The sequence below is a fragment of the Panthera tigris genome, chromosome A1 (genome assembly GCF_018350195.1).
Source record: "Panthera tigris isolate Pti1 chromosome A1, P.tigris_Pti1_mat1.1, whole genome shotgun sequence".
NCBI lineage: Eukaryota > Metazoa > Chordata > Mammalia > Carnivora > Felidae > Panthera > Panthera tigris.
In genome coordinates this window covers 104,815,786-104,834,043 of record NC_056660.1, presented here as the reverse complement: position 1 = coordinate 104,834,043, position 18,258 = coordinate 104,815,786, and the positions used below count along the sequence as shown (strand labels likewise).

The window sequence follows — 18,258 nt, the reverse complement described above, 5'->3', positions numbered from 1 at the left end:
TCTAACCTACAGCTTGAATCATGCTGTACAGTTCATTGGAATGGCTCCTTCTTCTAGATATTCTTAACTCTTTTACTTTACTGGAAATATTTCAAGCATACAAGATAGGATTAAAAATAACATAACACTCAAGTGTCTATTTCCCAGTTAGCCAGATTTCTCTTTTCGAAATAATCCCATTGAATGTTGTAGAACTTTTAGCCATGGTCGGGTCTGGGGAGTAACCAGATCAGGAGATGGGTGGGCCATTGAGATGGAAGTAAGGCAAAGGGGCAAACCTCTGGGTTACTGCAGATATTCAGGGCGTCAATGACAGAGTGGATAGACAAGGATGACTACGTATACTCTCAAATAGTAAAAATAGTGAAGCAATGGATTTAACAATTTGGAAGACATTCATTTTAAGAGGATATTTTTCCTTAAGATACCTAGTCCTGGCTCAAATTGCCCTAACATGAACAAGTACCTTTGAACAGTTATAAACATTTGCTTCAAATATTTGTTAATCCTATGTAGGTTTCTAAATAGATAAGTAATCGTGTGGGAAGGATTGATAAAAACACCTTGGGCAGACTAGCCCTGTGGGTGCCTCTGAGTAGGTACCTATGTGTGCACTCATGACAGTTTGTAATCTTTGAGAAGTATAAGCTGTAACTACATAAAGTTAACGAGATGAGATTTTAACCTTCAAAATATTAGCAGTGACAACTCAGTCTGAAATGTTTAGGCTTCTGTCTTCTCCCCATTTTATAGCTATGAATTTAATTATACAAAAATATAGTTCAACTCTTGGGTTTTAGACAAGTGAACTCTGAATAAAAGGAGGCCGCAAGGTTGTTACTTTTCATGTAAAGATCATCATTTCCTTTAGGTGTTCTTTTTACTTCTTTTGAAATAGGGGTTTCCCAGAAAGGTGTTTACTTTTGCTGCTGCTTTTTCATTCTATTTCCATTCTAAGATATCATTACCTTTTGTCCCATCCATGTTACACCTTGAAAGTATCAATTTCAGATTACAGTAGCACCCTATGTAACTGGCATTTTTTTAAGAAATACAATTTCAAAGCAGGCTCCTATCAATGCCAAAATCACTTTATTTTTAATTTAGCCATTTCAGGAATTCACTTCAGTGAAATATGAACAAGGCATTGAGCCAGACACTGTGCAAAGCATAAAGATAAACAGACTTGCTCCCTGTTCTCCAGGAGCTCACAGTCTTGGGGAAGAGCTAGCTCATCACTCAATTCTCTTGTGGGCCATAGTGTGACAAGTAACAAAAAAGAAGTGTAGAGATGTGCTGTGAAAGTGCCAAAGAAAGGGAGATTACTTCTGGTTTGATGGTCAGGAGAAACTTCTTGAAAGGAACAATTTTGATGAAGAATGGGGAAAATCTGTCATTCTTCATTAAAATTGTTGGTGGGGACAGACATTCCAGGCAGAGAGAAACCATGAGCAGAACCCCTAGGGCAGGAATGCATGGGCATTCCTGGGAGTCATAGATGTGTGATACAGAGCAGGAAGGAAAAGGGGACACGCTCTCATTTTCAGTGTGATAAATGCCACGGTCAGGAGGATGGACTTTGTTCTGGAGTAATGGGTGACCATTGTCTTACTCTAGGCTTTGGAATAGGGGAAATTACATGATTAGAGAAAAATTCAATTCACTTTAGCAAATGTATTGAGTGGCTGCAATGTGCCTGGCCCTCTACTTGAGATAATGGATGCAGAGAACCATTCTTGGTGGTGCCCTCAGTGACCTTCAAGTCTAGTAGGGGACAGAAATATCAACAGATAATGTCAATAAAAAAGTAGTATTTTGAGCTAAAATAGATGTATATACAAGAGGCTGTCGGAGCCCAGAGAAGGTCTTCTGGGGGCTAAGGGAGAGCTTAATCCCTGATATCAGTCTTGCAAGAAGGGTAAGAATTATTTGGATAAAGAGCAGAGGGAAGGATAGTCCAAAACCAAGACAACACAGAGAGCAAACTCACAGGGCACCAACTGACATGGGATGTGTAAAGAGAGACAGCAGTGCCATTTTATTGGCTCATTCAGTGGGAGGCAGAGAGAGGTTGGGGAAAGAAAGAGGGAGATGAGGGGGTAGGGATGGTCCTTTGGAAACCTCATTCAGAGTAGAGGCAGGGAAGCCAGTGGACTACTACACGATCATATCCTACAGTAGTGTTACGTTTAGGAGGTACGGTCTGAACAGACATTCCACACTTTACACATGACTCCTGAACAGGGCGATTCAAGTTCATACTTGAATAATGTATTCTTACTATTAATAATACTGTATTCTCAATATTAAAACTTCCAAGAAACTTCCAGTGTCCTATTCCAGAAGGACCCTTCCCCATCTACAGAGTTCCATTCTACCACCTTGGTCCTTCACTCCCTGTTCTCTTCTCTGGTGCTCCAACAGGTTTCATCCTCCCTTTCAGTGTTACTCTTTGGCTCTGTTTGGTTTTCTGCCCCCACCCCGCAGACTCACACATGGATTTTATCCTTTCCTCTGCAAACAGAACTTGATGATGTGAAAGCAAGAGGGCTACGTGGTGATTTGGGTTGTGGTGAGGGACAGTGGGAGGTCCTGAACTCGAATATGTTAATAATGTGGGGTCAGTAGCAGTAAGATATAAGATGATCGTGAAGAGTTAGAGATAGGGCAGTATGATGGCAGAGCAGACACAAAAGTGAGATAACTTTTAGAAACATACTCACAGCCTGACGACTAACTAAATGTGGAATGAAGACAGAGAAAGGTAGGATTTTAATACTGTTTGGTAGTTTGGATCTAGAATAAATTACAGTCGTGCGATATTATTTGCAGTGACTAGGTTTACAAAAAGAGGGGCACATTTAAGAGATAGGATTAGAAGATGATAAATTTGACTTTGTATATGCTGAGCCTAGGGTGTCAGCAAGATATTCAAGTCATATTTAGCAAGCACAGTGCTTTAATTTGATGCAATATGCTAGCAGTCTCCAATCTTGTGTGATTAAAACAGCATTTATGGTCATTGGAAAACAACATACTATTGCCCTTTCTTTAAGATTGATTATACACTGGTAAGTCTTACAGCCACTAAACCCATCTAATTTAACTTCATTTCCAATGTCTCTCCCATTTATTTTCCAGAATACCTCTTAACATCATTTGGAATGTTATTTTCAGGAACACTGTCTTAAGAAATGCTCATTACAGCACTAAGGAGGTGTAATTAGGGGATGATCAAGATAGAAAGAATTTGTTGGGGGTGGTGGGGGTTGTTTATTTGCATGGAAGTGAGAGTTGAAGCATTATGAACTGATGAATCATTCAGAGTGAATGGAGAGAGAAGGAAGATTGCAGAAAGAACCTCTATAAACACCATTTGATATGTGAAATAGCATGTGGAGAACATAATTTGGAAAGACAGCAAACTTTAATAGCAAAAGCATGGGTTTCAGAATTGACATGTGTGACAAGTGATCTAAGCTTGAATATTCAGTTTTATTACCTGAAAATAATGCCCACCTTGTTGGGTTGTGTCAAGATTTAAAATAGAAAGTAGGTGAAGCATGTACCACACAGTTAGACACATAATCTATTCTCAATAAACACTATTAACTAATATTTTCATTTAAATCTTCTTGATGAGTTGAAGCAAATCTTCTGTGATCACACTGCTCTATTAAAATCTGAACATGGAGCACTTACACAGAAGAGATCTCAGATGTTGATGTTAATACCCTAATACAAGAAAGAAATCCCAGTTGAGACAAACCTGGGCCAGGAACAGCATGGTACAGGAATAGAATCTGCAAAAGCTAGGCAATGGAGGAAGACACCACAGGAATTTCCTGAAGGCATCTGTGACTATGTTTCTTTAATCAGCTTTTCATGAAGAGATGCTGGAAGCTAATATCAGAACCTTAGTGAACAATCTGCTCTCCTTAAAAAATTTCTGAACTCAACCCACCCTGGGCGAATGGCTGTAGGTATCGATCTGGCATGAGGAGACATCCTCTGGCAATAGTAATTATCTGTCACCCTCAGGGTCAGCTGGGGGAGGCATCTGCAACAGAACACTGAGCTAATGAGATATACTTGTGTTTGAATATGTCACCATGTCACAAATGCAGGCTTTAATCATTTTCACTATTGGTCAGTTGGACATACAAGGCCGAAAGACATTCTGAGGTCAGAGCTAAAAGCAGATTAGCTTTTGTCTATCCCAGAAAGAAAAAAAAAAAAGGCATTTACCGTGATTTTATCCTGATTAGCTCATTTCAAATTTCAAAGGGATGGTGACCAGAATTTGTTATTTTGCAGTCTTTTTCTGTAGGACTTCTGGACTGTAGCCCCTCAGGTCTCAAATGGGTCTGAAAAGTTTATTGTTCAAATTGGCCATTTAACATGACTGGCCATTGTTGTTTTTTTTTTTAATGTTTATTTATTTTTGGGAAAGAGAGAGACAGAGTGTGAGTGGGGCAGGGGCAGAGAGAGAGGGAGACACAGAATCCAAAGGAGACTCCAGGGTCTGAGCTGTCAGCACAGAGCCCAATGCAGGGTCCGAACCCATGAACCATGAGATCATGACCTGAGCCAAAGTCAGAAGCTTAACCGACTGAACCACCCAGGCGCCCCTGGCTGGCCAATGTTCTTGATCAAGAAGTCATCCCCCCTGGGACGCCTGGGTGACTCTGTCTGTTAAGCATCTGACTCTTGATTTCAGCTCAGATCATGATCTCACAGTTCGTGAGTTGGAGCCCAGTGACAGGTTCTATGCACTGACCCCTGAGTTCCCTGCTTGGGATTTTCTCTCTCCCTCTCTCTCTGCCCCATCCTCACTTGTACTCTCTCTGTCTCTCTCAAAAGAAATAAACTTTAAGAAAAAGTCATCTCTCAGCACCCAAGATAAATAGAGGAGATTGCTGAAAAGAAGGTGAGCAAGTCTTTGAGGAAAGGTGTAAGGTATCGGGATTGTTCAGATCCTTGGGAAAGGAAAGAGGCAGGGTGACAGCTGGTTTATGTGTGTGAACACACAAGGGTATTGTGGCAGATGTTCATTAGTTGTTCTCTGCATGAAGATAGGCTAAAATATCAGTGAAATATACCCTAGGAGTTCATAGAGTCTCCCTCAGGGGAGTACTTGCAGGGAAAATGAACAGTTGTGTACCTGATTTGTTTATATGGTCACTTGCCTAAAAATCACAAGACTTGGGCAGAATGAATACATGTAACGCAGTGCTGCTTGTAATATGGTCCAAAATTGGCAGCATCAGCGTTACCTGAATATGGCATCGTCTAGAATTGTCAATTCTCAGGTCATATCCTAGGCATGCAGAAAACAGAATGTCCAGGCAATTTGTTTCTAAGTGTTTTCTAAGTAATTCTTGATATACTGAAGTTTAAGAAGCACTCTTCTAGGCGTGTATTCGATGTGCCGGTCATTTCCACTTCCATTCACTCACTCCACTAGCCTGGTTTCCATGTCTTTCTACCTTTAGTTTCTGGTTCTCTTATCCTGATGGTACCTGATTAGACTATCTGGTTGTATGTGAGAGATAAGTTTTGTAATTTTTATCTTGAGCATAAATCAGAATTCTACTTATGGAAAGCAACTTTGTAGAGGCAATAGCAATACTGATTTTTAGCCTGGTGATTTGGTTAGCAGCAAGAAGACCATGGTTTTAACTTCTGAGGAATTACGCTTCATTCCCACGGTAACACTGGTATAAATTAAGGGATTAAAAAAAAAAAAGGAGAAAAACACTTACATGGGCTGTAAGTTGCTCCTGGGAAGCTTTCACTTCAGCTTGTAATTTCTCAATGCACTGAAAAGGAGACACGTTTAGAAACAAAATGTATAACTCTTCTTCTAATATAAAGTATTTCAGATATATACCAGTTCTCAAATCCTGTGAATGGCAGAGCACTGTGTCAGCTAGGTGCTTTGGAAATCATCATTGAGAAATCCTCGCTCCCATCCCTATCTCACTTTGATTCTATTGAAGAGCCCACAAACAAAGAACACAAATATGTTAAGACTTAGGAAATGAGTAGGAAAATAATGTTTCCTTGATGTACAGAAGGTAATGCCAACCTGTCTTATAACATATATACATATCTATATGGTATCAGATGGGTCTGATACTGTCTTTGTAACATATACATATGTTTTTATGTGAATATATAGAGAGATAGATAGATAGATAGATAGACAGACAGATATCTCAAAGGTAGTTACAAACCCATTTGAGTTGACCAAGAAAAAAACTTACGTAAATGCCCAGAGATTCAGAGATTAATAACTTTTTATAAAATAATTGATTAAAGCATATGCCAAATTTTTGATCCACTCATTTTACTACACTGAAAGAAACTATTCCTTGACTAAGTTCAACCTTAAAAACGAGGAGACGTTTGGGGGCACCTGGGTGGCTCAGTCGGTTAAGTGTCTGACTTTGGCTCAGGTCATGATTTCCTGTTTGTGGATTCGAGTCCCCTGTCAGGCTCTGTGCTGAGCGCTAGGAGCCTGGAGCCTGCTTCGGATTCTGTGTCTCCCTCTCTCTGCCTCTCCCCGCTCACCTTCTGTCTCTCTCTGTCTCTCAAAAATAAATAAACATTGAAATATTTTTTTTTTAATGAGGAGACATTTGTATAGTTAATACCACTTACAAAATAAATAGCATATTCATATAATATGATTCAAAGGATACATATCAAACAAAATTTTAAGATTTTACTAACAAAATTAATTATTATATGTGAATATTCATCAGGGAGTAGTTATATTTAGCCGACACAAATATTATTTACCATCTTGAACTTAAATTTGAATTTCCAACCTAGCCAGAAATGACTGCAGAATTGTCATTTCATAGAAGTTTAGGTAACTTTTTAAGATAAACATTATTTTTTTCTTCTCCAACCTACCTGGTCTTTTGCAAGAACCATTTTTTCATATGGCTCACCACTGTCTTCCTTATGATCCAGAGCCCGTAGTTTTTCCTCCAGCCAGGAAACTTGCTCAAGCAGTTTTGATTTTGTTCCTTCAGAGGCTGCAAGCTAAAGACATTTCTTGTAAGGGCATGTAAGTACAGTGATTTTTTGAAAGCTCCTTTCAAAAGTCTAATTGATACATGAATTACCTACCACCAATATCTATTAAACATGAAAATGGCTTCTGGAATATTCCTCATAGCTGAAAAAGATTAGTATAGAGAGAAAATGAAATAATGTTGACTTTATATTTAGTAATAAAGATCTTTCTGGGCAAGAGATGAGACTACATAATTACAACAGGCAGAGAGATTTCTAATGCAACAACCTCAATGCTCACCCTTTTATGTTTCAAGAATGTACTTTGTTTTTACATGTGAAATCTGTACTGTTTTTAAGATCTGATTGGAGGCAGATCTAGGCTAAACCATCACTAGAAAATGTCTAAGGATGATGAGCTTTGTTTTACTGTTTGTAGATTCCTCTTGAGGAAAGGAGAGTTTCATAGTGTCTCATTCTTGAATTCCCTTGGAGAGCCCCTGGACTAGCATTTCCTTTCATTCAGACAGCTTATTGTGCATTTTTTCTATAGCTCAGCAACAATTCTGAGAGTCTCTGGAAAGGGACACACACCTTGTATTCATTCCAGTTCCCAGTGTGTCCTTGGAGGCATGAATTACCTTTAAGCATCTCTTTCATACTATTCCAAAAATTCTTGCGAAGCATGCTGTCTCATCTTGAAAAGCGCAGTAAGTTTTTAAAGCTAATTTACCAAATGGGGAAGCCTAAAGAAGTTGCTCCATCACGGAAATAAAGTGGGAACGTCATATATAAAATGCCATTGATCCACACAATCATTCACTTGCAATTATTTGTTTAGTTGGTGCTTCGCAGCCATTCTGTTATGTTCTGGAGATTATAAAAGCACAATGTGAGAGCCAGAGGGAACACATACGTCATGAAGTGTTGGCTGTGCCTCTCAGCTCTCAGTGACCTTGGAGACCTGTTGGGCTCCTCATGGACAGTGACAAATTTCAACCGAGTACATGATAGCTTGGAGATGTAGCCTGGTTGTTCCAGGCACCCTTCTATTTTATTACACAGTACAGAGTGTAATGGCTAAAGACTATGTGATTGAGGCAAGTTTCTCAGTTTCTACGGGCTTGATTTTCCAATCTGTAAATGGGAACGGGGATGAAAAGAATAGTACTTAACTCACAGGTTTGAGGATTATATGAGTTTATGTAGACTAATGCTTGAAATATTTCCTGTACTTAGTAGCTATTATTATTATTATTATTATTATTATTATTATGTATTCTACCTCCTCTAGATTACAGTATTGATAAAAGTCTTATTCAAATATTTATCAAACTGTAAAACACAGTGTCTGAAGACATCACAGCACCTTTGAGCTGGTTACCCTAAACTCAAACTGTATTCAGTTCACTTACTTCCTACAACCACTCTAGTGTTTAGGGAAAAGTCCTCTCACATCTGGCATTTTTTTTCTCTCAAATACAGTCTTAGATTGGTCAATTTTGTTCCCATATTCTATCTGACTTATAACTCATCCAGTTCCCATCTGGTTGTCTTTCTTTTATATCTGCCTTCTATTATTTTCAAGCTTTTATTCATTCATTCAACACTCATTTATTCACTCATTTATTATAGAAATATGTTGGGCATTTATTAAAAGTAAGCCTTCAAAGGTAAAAAATGAGAGTGACATTGCTTATATGCTCAAAAAGCTTACACTTTACCCAGAAAGGCAGAGAATTTTAAAACTATTATGTAATATGAAAGTATGCAGTTGAATAATAGCAATGACCCTAACAATTTACTGGGTATTTACTATACACCAAGCCTTCTGCAGAACCTTTTGTTTTCATTATTATTTGTGTATCGGAATTCATCTTCATTCCCCTTTTGCAGATAAAGGAATTCACTAAGTTTAGTAAAGTTGTGTAACTTGCCCAAGCACATAGCGAGTTACGTGTTACAACCCAGGTTTTCACTAGTGGACACTGGGTCTGATTCCCTAAAGCCCAAATTTGACCCCAGCTCCCAAAGTGGGACCTGAGAATCATGAAAATCCCATCCTGTTTTCTGCTGATTGGTTCAAGAATCAAAGTCTTAAACAATCAGAGTCTGGCTTTTCTTTGGCCACAGTTAATAAATGCGGATATGTGATCCACTTGTACTGCTCAGCAGGAATTTTGATGATTTGGGGAAGCATTCTCTCTCACCTACCAGATATGAATGCTGATGTAGCCATCCTACAAACATCCAGGAAACCCGTATATTATGAAGCTACACTCTGAATGGAAGAGTGACCAACATTATTGAAATACTGTATCACCAAATCTTGAAGCACATCCTACCTTGGACTCACACATAGTGAGCTAATAAGTTTCCTTATTATCTAGAAATTGAATTTTCTGTTGCTTACTACCATAAGCATTCTACTGATATACTGTCACATTCCAAAGCCCCATGCTCTTGACCACAAATAAGTAAATTCTATGGAAAAACAGCAGTAATTAACATTTGTTTGGTAGTTACACCATACCACTCATTCTGGGTGCTGTCTGTACACAAGCTACCTTAGTCCAATGCTCAAAACTCTATAAGGAGTTTGGTTTATATTTTTTATTAAGTATAACCATTTTAAAGAATAAGAAACTAGATGCTTTTAGGAGTGAATTAGCTTGCCCATAGCTAATAAGAAGAGGTTGGTTTTGGATCTTCAATGGCCTGCCTCCAACTCTGGGTCTTACATTATATCCAACCCTAATTCTAAGGCTGCCTATAAAGATGAGGCCTGTGGTTCCCCCCCCCCCCACTAACTACATGGCCTTCAGCATTATTTCTCACATGTTTACCTATTTACCTGAAAGAAAATTTTTTTCTTTTTTTCCTAAAACTCAAGAATTCTGTCCTAACATCTTGCTTCCTTTTTATATAGACATCAACCCCATCTCTTTCTTGCCCTCTTATAAAAGGTCTTTGTCTCAATATCCCTTTGATTCAGATATATTTACTTCAGGCTTAGCTTTCGTCTAAGAAATCTTGACTTGGAGTCAGGGATCTATGTGTTAGTCTCAATTCTACAACTCACGGACGCTAAAAATCCATAATAGGATTTTATATGCTATGTTGCTATGTTTTTCCAGAGTATTTCTCCAGTCATATGTGTTCAAACTGGACTGTAAATTCCCCAGAAGGAGGAATGGAGAATTCTGTCAAAACTTACAAGACACACTCAAACTGGTCCAGAGCAGTCTTTGCTAAGATCATTCCACTTATTAATTTTATAAACTTAATTCTCATATGTATGTATCATCACCTCACAGCAGCCTGATACAGGGATCGTATTCTTTCTTCCATATATGGATACATTAGGGGCAAGATCTAGTAATTTCTTGTTGCATTCTATTTTACAATGATGAAACTATTTATTTGCATAAGGTGATACTGAGTCCCCTTTGGAAATAACCCATCAAATAGGACTCGTAATCCAAAAGGGTAGAAGAAAAAAGAGATGAGAAGAAAATAAAATAAAATGAAAATTATACATCAGAGTTTTTTTTTTTATTATTATTCTATTTTAGCACCGTCTGAAAGATGTGCTCTACTGCTGAGTCACAAGATGTTAGTTGCCATTTTTTTCACTCCATTGTTTTGATGGATGTTTTAGGACTTTTTAATATCTAATTTTCAATTCAGGAAGCCTTTAGGAATGCTGCCTAAATCCAAATTCAAATTTTGAGACGAAAAAAAAGGCATCAAAGTAAAAGGAAATCCAAGTTAGCCTGAAAAATACCATAATTGAATTTTAAAACTCTGGGGACCTTGGTCATTGCTTCTTCTTCTTGTTTTTTTTTTCTTTTTTTTCTTTTTTCATAACAACGGCTTGGTTTTATAGAGTAAAACCTTGTTTGGGGAAGAATAGAAAAAAAGTTTAGCCCAACTTAGTATCTACTCACAAAAAGAGATTAGAAATACTAGACATCTGTTCTTGAAATGACTAATCTTCATACATCCTAATTAGCCACTTTTTAAAAAATTTTTTTTCAGTGTTTATTTATTTTTGAGTGACAGAGAGAGACAGAGTGTGAGTAGGGAAGGGGCAAAGAGAGAGGGAGACACAGAATTCAAAGCAGCCTCCAGGCTCTGAGCTGTCAGCACAGAGCCCGACGTGGGGCTCGAATCCATGAACCGTGAGATCATGACCTGGGCTGAAGTCGGATGTCCAACCGATTGAGCCACCCAGGTGCCCCCTAGTTAGCCACTTTTGCTGGAACATAGGTTCACAGGATGCTGGAAGGCTCATTTTCTACCTCTGACTCTTTTTGTCAAGCAGATCCCTTTCTCTTCTACCAATAGTGTCAAAAAGTTTGGAGAGAAGAAATGACTTAAAAAGTATGAACAACAACATTTGTCTTCAGAATTAGGTAAAACAAAGAAGCAACTTCCATGTCATATCTTCAAGGCTGTGTAAATCCACTAAAAAAAAATTCAACTTTCAATATTTACCCCAAAGTTAAATAAAAAATCATTATAAAAGTATTATAATATAGCTAAAAGGGAAAGAAAGGTAAAATTTTATCCATTGTACAGTTTATTGATGGAGTCAAGAAAGGGTACTGATATATTTTAGAATTGTATTCAAGATTGTGGTTAAAGCAAAATGACTTGGACTTCACAGAAGATGGCAGGGTGGTCCTTCCATGTAAATAACTACTAAGCTGGCAAGGACTGTCAGAGCCAATCAGTTCAGAACTCTGGAGTCTAGTAGGACACCTGCATCCAGGAAAATACTGGAGGAAGAAAGAGACTGGCATTGAAAGAAATCTCTGTCAGGTCACTGGCTAACTGCAGAGATAATGGCACAGGAGACTTTGGTGACCACATGTGAAAAGAAATATAATCTTTGGAAAATTAATTAGGAAAACTAGGTAAACATACAACTGCAGTCTTCAACAAGCAACAATGGCAATTCTTAGAGAGGAGTGGGTGGAGAATCCGATTTCTAGAGTTACCACATTACAATACTTGTCTAGCTCTCAATGAAAAATTACAAACCTCACATAGTTAAGTATGGTGCATTTATTTAAAAATGATTAAAACTGTACCTGAAGAAACTCAGACATTGAAATTTTGGACTTACCAGACAAATATTTTAATCTTTTTAATGTTTATTTTATTTTTTGAGAGGGAGAGCATGAGTGGGGGAAGGATAGAGAGAGAGGGAGAGACAGGATCCAAAGTAGGCTCCAGGCTCTAAACTGTCAGCACACAACCCAACATGGGGCTCGAATCCATGGTCTGCGAGATCATGACATGAGCTGAAGTCGGACTCTCAACAAACTGAGCCATCCAGGTGCCTCTTGTCAAATATTTTAAATTAACTGTGTTAAATATGCTCAAACAGCTGAAAGAAAAGATGAGGAGAAAAAGTAAAGAAAATCAGAAGAGTGATGTATGAGCAGATAGAAGATATGAATAAAAGGGATAGAAATTATAAAAAGAAACTAATTAGAAATTCTGAAGTTGAAAAGAAAAATAGTTAAAATGAAAAATTCGCTAGAAAAGTTTAACAGGAGATAGAAGTGGCAGATGAAAGAATCAATAAACTTGAAGGTAGACCAACTGAAATTTCCCAGTCTGTGGAGCAGGAAAAGAAAAGTAGGAAGATAAATGAACAGATCTAAGGGACCTGTGGGATACTACCAGGCACATTAACATACACATTATAGGAGCAAATAAATTAAAAAGATACAAAATAAAGTGAATCAAAATGGTATAAAAGGGGGGCATCCGTGTGGCTCAGTCAGTTGAGTGTATGACTTCATTTCAGGTCATGATCTCGCAGTTCATGAGTTCAAGCCCGGCATTGGGCACACTGTCTTCAGTGCAGAGCCTGCTTTGGGTCCTCTGTTCCCCCCCACCTCCCCCACTTACACTGTCTCAAAAATGAACATTTAAAAACAAAAAACAACAACCAAAAAAATGATATACTAGTAAAAATCAAACACAGAAGAAGGCATCATTGGAGTAATTAAGAGTAAGAAAGAAGTAAGATATATAGAAAACAAATAGTAAAGTGGCAGAAGTGCATCCTTCATTATCAGTAGTACTTTAAAAGTAAATGGGTTACAAGGGATACAGGAGTACTGATGCATAGGGGCACTTGTACCCCAATGTTTATAGCAGCACTCTCAACAATAGCCAAATTATGGAAAGAGCCTAAATGTCCATCAACTGATGAATGGATAAAGAAATTGTGGTTTATATACACAATGGAGTACTATGTGGCAATGAGAAAGAATGAAATATGGCCCTTTGTAGCAACGTGGATGGAACTGGAGAGTGTGATGCTAAGTGAAATAAGCCATACAGGGAAAGACAGAGACCATATGGTTTCACTCTTATGTGGATCCTGAGAAACTTAACAGAAACCCATGGGGGAGGGGAAGGAAAAAAAAAGAGGTTAGAGTGGAAGAGAGCCAAAGCATAAAAGACTCTTAAAAACTGAGAACAAACTGAGGGTTGATGAGGGGTGGGAGGGAGGGGTGGGTGGGTGATGGGTATTGCGGAGGGCACTTTTTGGGATGAGCACTGGGTGTTGTATGGAAACCAATTTGACAATAAATTTCATATATTGAAAAAAAAAGTAAATGGGTTAGACCCACCAATTAAAAGACAGAGATTTATGGAATGGATAATAAACATGATCCATCTATACAGTGCTTACAAGAGACTAACTTCAGACTTGAAGAAACAAATAGGTTCTAAGTGAAAGGATGAAAAAAGATATTCCATGCAAATAGTAGCCAGAAGAGAGCTGGGGTGGCAGACAAAATAAATGCTGAATCAAAATTATTACCAAATGCAAGGAAGGGTATTGTATATTGGTAAGTGCCACTTAATCAAAATTATATACATACATTCACCAAACAGCATATCTCCCAAATATATGAAAAAAATTAACAAAATTTAAGGGAAAATATTAGTAATAAACAGTAATAGAGTAGTTCAAGACTTCAGTACCCCACTTTTAATAATGGATAGAATGTCTAGACAGAAGATCTAAGGAAATCAAATTGAACAACACTACAATCTAAGTAGACCTAATAGACATATACACGAGAATTCACCCAACAACAGCAGAATACACATTCTTCCCAAGTGCAAATGGAACATTCTCTGGGATAGACCACATTTAGACCATAAAATAATTCACAGTACATTTAAAAGGATTCAAATTATACAAAGTACCTTCTCCAACTAGAATGGAATGAAGCTAGAAATCACTAACAAGAGGAACACTGGAAACCTTGAAAATGAAAGGAAATAAACAACACATTCTTAAAGAATAAACAGGTCAAAGAAGAAATCAAAAGACAAATTAGAAAATACTTAGAGACCAATGAAAAGAAAAGCACAACATACCAAAACTTGGGGGATGCAGCAAAGTCAGTACCAGAGGGAAATGTATAGCTGAAAACAGCTTCATTAAAAACAAAACAAAACAAAACAAAAAAAAAAAAAACCACATCCAATCACAAAATTAACTTCACACCTGAAAGAAAAAGAGCAGACCAAACCCAAAGCCAGTAGAAGGAGCAAATGATAAAGACTAAGAAGAGATAAACAAAACAGAGAATTGAAAAATAATAGAATTGATGAAACCAAAAGTTCATTCTTGGAAATGATCCACAAAGTTGACAAATCTTTACCTATATTGACTTTTTTAAAAAGAGAGAAAAGGCAAAAATAACTAGAAAGAGAAGTAAAAGTAGGGACATCTCTACCAACCTTACAGAAATTTAAAAGTTTAGGAGAACGTACTGTGAACAGTTGGATGCCAACAAATTAGATTATCTAGATGAAATGGGAAAATTCTTAAAAAGACACAAATTAGCAAAACTGAGTCAAGAAAGAGTGGGAAATCTCAATTGATGAACAAGAGAGTGAATCATTGTAACAAATATAAGGAAGAACTTACTGAGAAAATGCAGGAATGAATATAGCTTGTTGTGCAACCACAGTTCACCTGTAGAGTTTTAGCCCAGTGGAACTTTTCAAGATGTCATACGTTTCATTTCCTTCCTTTTTTGTTATTGATATGTAACTTTATAAATCTGCTTTTGTAATTTTGGTTAATAATTGTGTGGGAAAACATGGAAATGTTTCCTAATTCCAAAAAAGAAAAGAAAATAAAAGAAAGAAAAGGAAAAAGTTCAAGAGCATGGCATTGTTCAATGCAAGTCAAAACTGAAATGAGATTCCACTTCAAAGCCACTGTGGTGGCTATAATTTAAAAAATGGAAAATGGAAAGTGCTGGTGAAGATGTGGAGAAACAGGGACCTTGTACATTGCTTTTGGGAACATAAAATAGTACAGCTGTGGTGGGAACCAGTTTGGTGTTTTACCAAAAAGTTAGAGAATTACCAATATGACCTAACAATTACACTTCTAGATATGCACCTTAGAGAAGTGGGAGCATCCATCTACCCATAAACTAGTATACAAATGCTTACAGCAACATCATTCATACTAGCTTAATGATGGAAACCAAATGTCCATTAACAGATGAAGGAATAGAGAAACTTTGTTGTGGACATATAACGAATATTATTCAGCCATAAAAGAAATGAGGTACTGATACTTGGTATACCTTGGATGAACTGCACAAGCATTAGGCTAGATGAGAGAGGCCAGACACAAAAGGTCACCTACTGTATGATCCTTTTCATACAAAATATCAAGAATATCCATATCCATAGAGGTATATCCTTAGAGACAGAAAGGAAATTTATGGTTGTTAGGGGATAGGATGAGGGTTTGTGGGGAGCAGTTACTTAAAAGGTACAAAGTGTTCTGGGGTGAAGAAAAAGTGTTGAGACTTGAGAGAGGTAGTGTTTGCACAATATTGTGAATCCATTAAATGCCACTGAATTGCATCCTTCAAAACAGTTAATTGTATGTTATCTGATTTTCACAAAATAAAATGACTTTCTAGTTAGCTCTCAGTGGTCAAGAAAATTATTAGCATTATGTCATTTCCTTGAATGCTATTCGAGAAAACTAACAAAATTGGATTGACCGTTTTCATTTTAAAGTAGTGAACATAAACCTCGGTGTTGAGTACCCCTCCCCTGAAATCAAAATATCATTCTATTTTTCTTTTAGTAAATTTTCTTTCCTCTTTTCCGAGATAGTATGATTCTCTATGCTTTCCTCAAATATCATTTCTTACTTTCCCTCTCTTCAAAATTCCACTCTCCCCCCTCACCCCAAATGGCTACCTCATCAATAATTTACTAAAGAACTAGAAGCTGCCAGATGGCTACTTCCTCACCTTCCCACGAGCCTTACTCTATGAACCTTACTGCAGCAGGCACTGCTAATCTGTTTCCCGACAGTTGTTTACCCATTTATCCCCTGCTACCAGGCACCCAATTTGGATTAGCTAGCAGCCATGTGTTTAGGGAAGCTTGGCCTTGTCCAGCTCCAGGGAATGAATCACAATTAAACTAAACCAGCCATGTTGGTCTCATTCCCAGGTATGAAAGATTATTTTAAGCATGAGCCTGCTATCCAGGAGAGGCCCTTGGAGCCCCAGGAAAAGGGTTTTACCAGATTTTTTTAAAGACCCATGGGAGGAAGTATGTCTCTTTTTTTCAGTATCTTTTAACTGCATTTAATTCTTGAATTAGGACACAGTTAACACTGAGGATGGTGGGGCAAAGGGTAGCACCCCTGTTCTTGGTGACTTTCTTGAGCCACTGAATTAACCAACTTGGAACTATTCTACTACAAAACCTATGTTTTGCACATATACTTATGTTTTGCACAGCCCTTCTGTGCTGGCCTTATTATAAGACTTTAACTGAGAAAAACATCCTTATTAAACAAATGGATAAGATAGTATTTTGTCAAAGCCCAGCCCTTTCACTTGGCTTTGAAGCCCATCTTCTAGATCACAAAGTCTTGACCCCTGTAATTTCTGAACTGCGCACCACCACCACCCCCCCCCCCATTCATTTCTGCATTATCTATCTCACCCTTTCTGGTCGATCCTTTTTAGCATATAAACATGTTAATAGTAATTCTCGTGAACAAAAGATGTCCATTGATAGTTTAAAATAATGACTTTTCCTAAAATAGTTGCCTACCTACCCTGTTGTCACTTTCTTAGACTATTCCAACGATTTTTGTAAGAAAAAAACTATTGGCTTATATAACTGGGGACACAGAAGTAGATTTTTGTTTCACTCACAACTAGATCCACAAACTCAGGTGAGGTAATCATACTCTGTCTCTTTTTACCTCTGTATCTTAGTGCTCTGCCTTTATGTTGGTCTCATTATTTCCCAGTGCAGACAATCTTTCTTCACACAGTGGGAAGAAATGTTACCTAAAGCCTTCCAGGTTCATGACCTCAATAGTAAGACAATTTTTCCTCTAGTAACAGACTGAAAAAGGAGTCTGTTTAGCCCATCTTAGTTCATGTGACCTCCCCTGGGTCAGTCTTTATGGCCAGGAAAATGGAGTGCCATAATTGATTAGAAGGTAGGTCATGTGCTTAATGATCATTTCCTGTAGGTAAGAATACTATGATTGACAACCACAGAATTATTATAAGATTGGAGCCAGGAAAAACATTTCTCCAGAAAAGGTAGACATAAAAACAGAGGCCAGTTAGAGTCCATGCTGTAGGTGTTAAGTAAGCACAATTATACCATTATGCTCAGAATCATATGCATTTCCCAAAATGTACCTGCATAATATGATGCGTCTGTTCTACATGAATCCTAAAATGCACTCACCTCTCCACCAAAAGGAGATAACCCAGAGTCATATCAAGTTACTGCATTTGTTCCACATTTAGATCTCCAAATTATGTGCATTTTTCCCTCAATCGCATGCAGATGAGACACATCATAATATGATACCTAAAGATTAAATATAAAACATACTCTCCCTAAAAAAACAGGGTATTTACGATATAATTCTCCTTTTTTAAAAAATGGAAAAGGAGAAACAATGTCCAGTTGTCACTGGCCACTGCAAACACCACCTTGTACTGGCTAGAGGTAACAAGGCCTGTCCTGGCCGTGCAGTGAGTGAGTGTTTCTGATGTGTTTGTGTCTGCTTCTGACCCCTGGGAATGTTCATTGTCCTTTTCTTCCGTGACCACAATCAAGAAAACATCTAGAGGATGTTGCTTTGGTGGGGAGTGGTACTGAGTTTGT

General features: G+C 37.7%; 1 protein-coding gene across 2 annotated transcripts in view; it reads right to left on the bottom strand.

Annotated features, from left to right (window-relative positions):
- Positions 1–18,258, bottom strand: part of CCDC192 (coiled-coil domain containing 192) — a 211,910-nt gene that overhangs the window by 145,389 nt on the left and 48,263 nt on the right. For both annotated transcript variants that reach the window (XM_042983176.1, XM_042983181.1), the window contains exons 4-5: positions 6,925–7,056; positions 5,766–5,822 (exon numbers count right to left, since the gene is read on the bottom strand). In XM_042983176.1, coding sequence (XP_042839110.1) covers positions 5,766–5,822; positions 6,925–7,056 — 189 coding nt within the window. The remainder of the gene's footprint in view (positions 1–5,765; positions 5,823–6,924; positions 7,057–18,258) is intronic.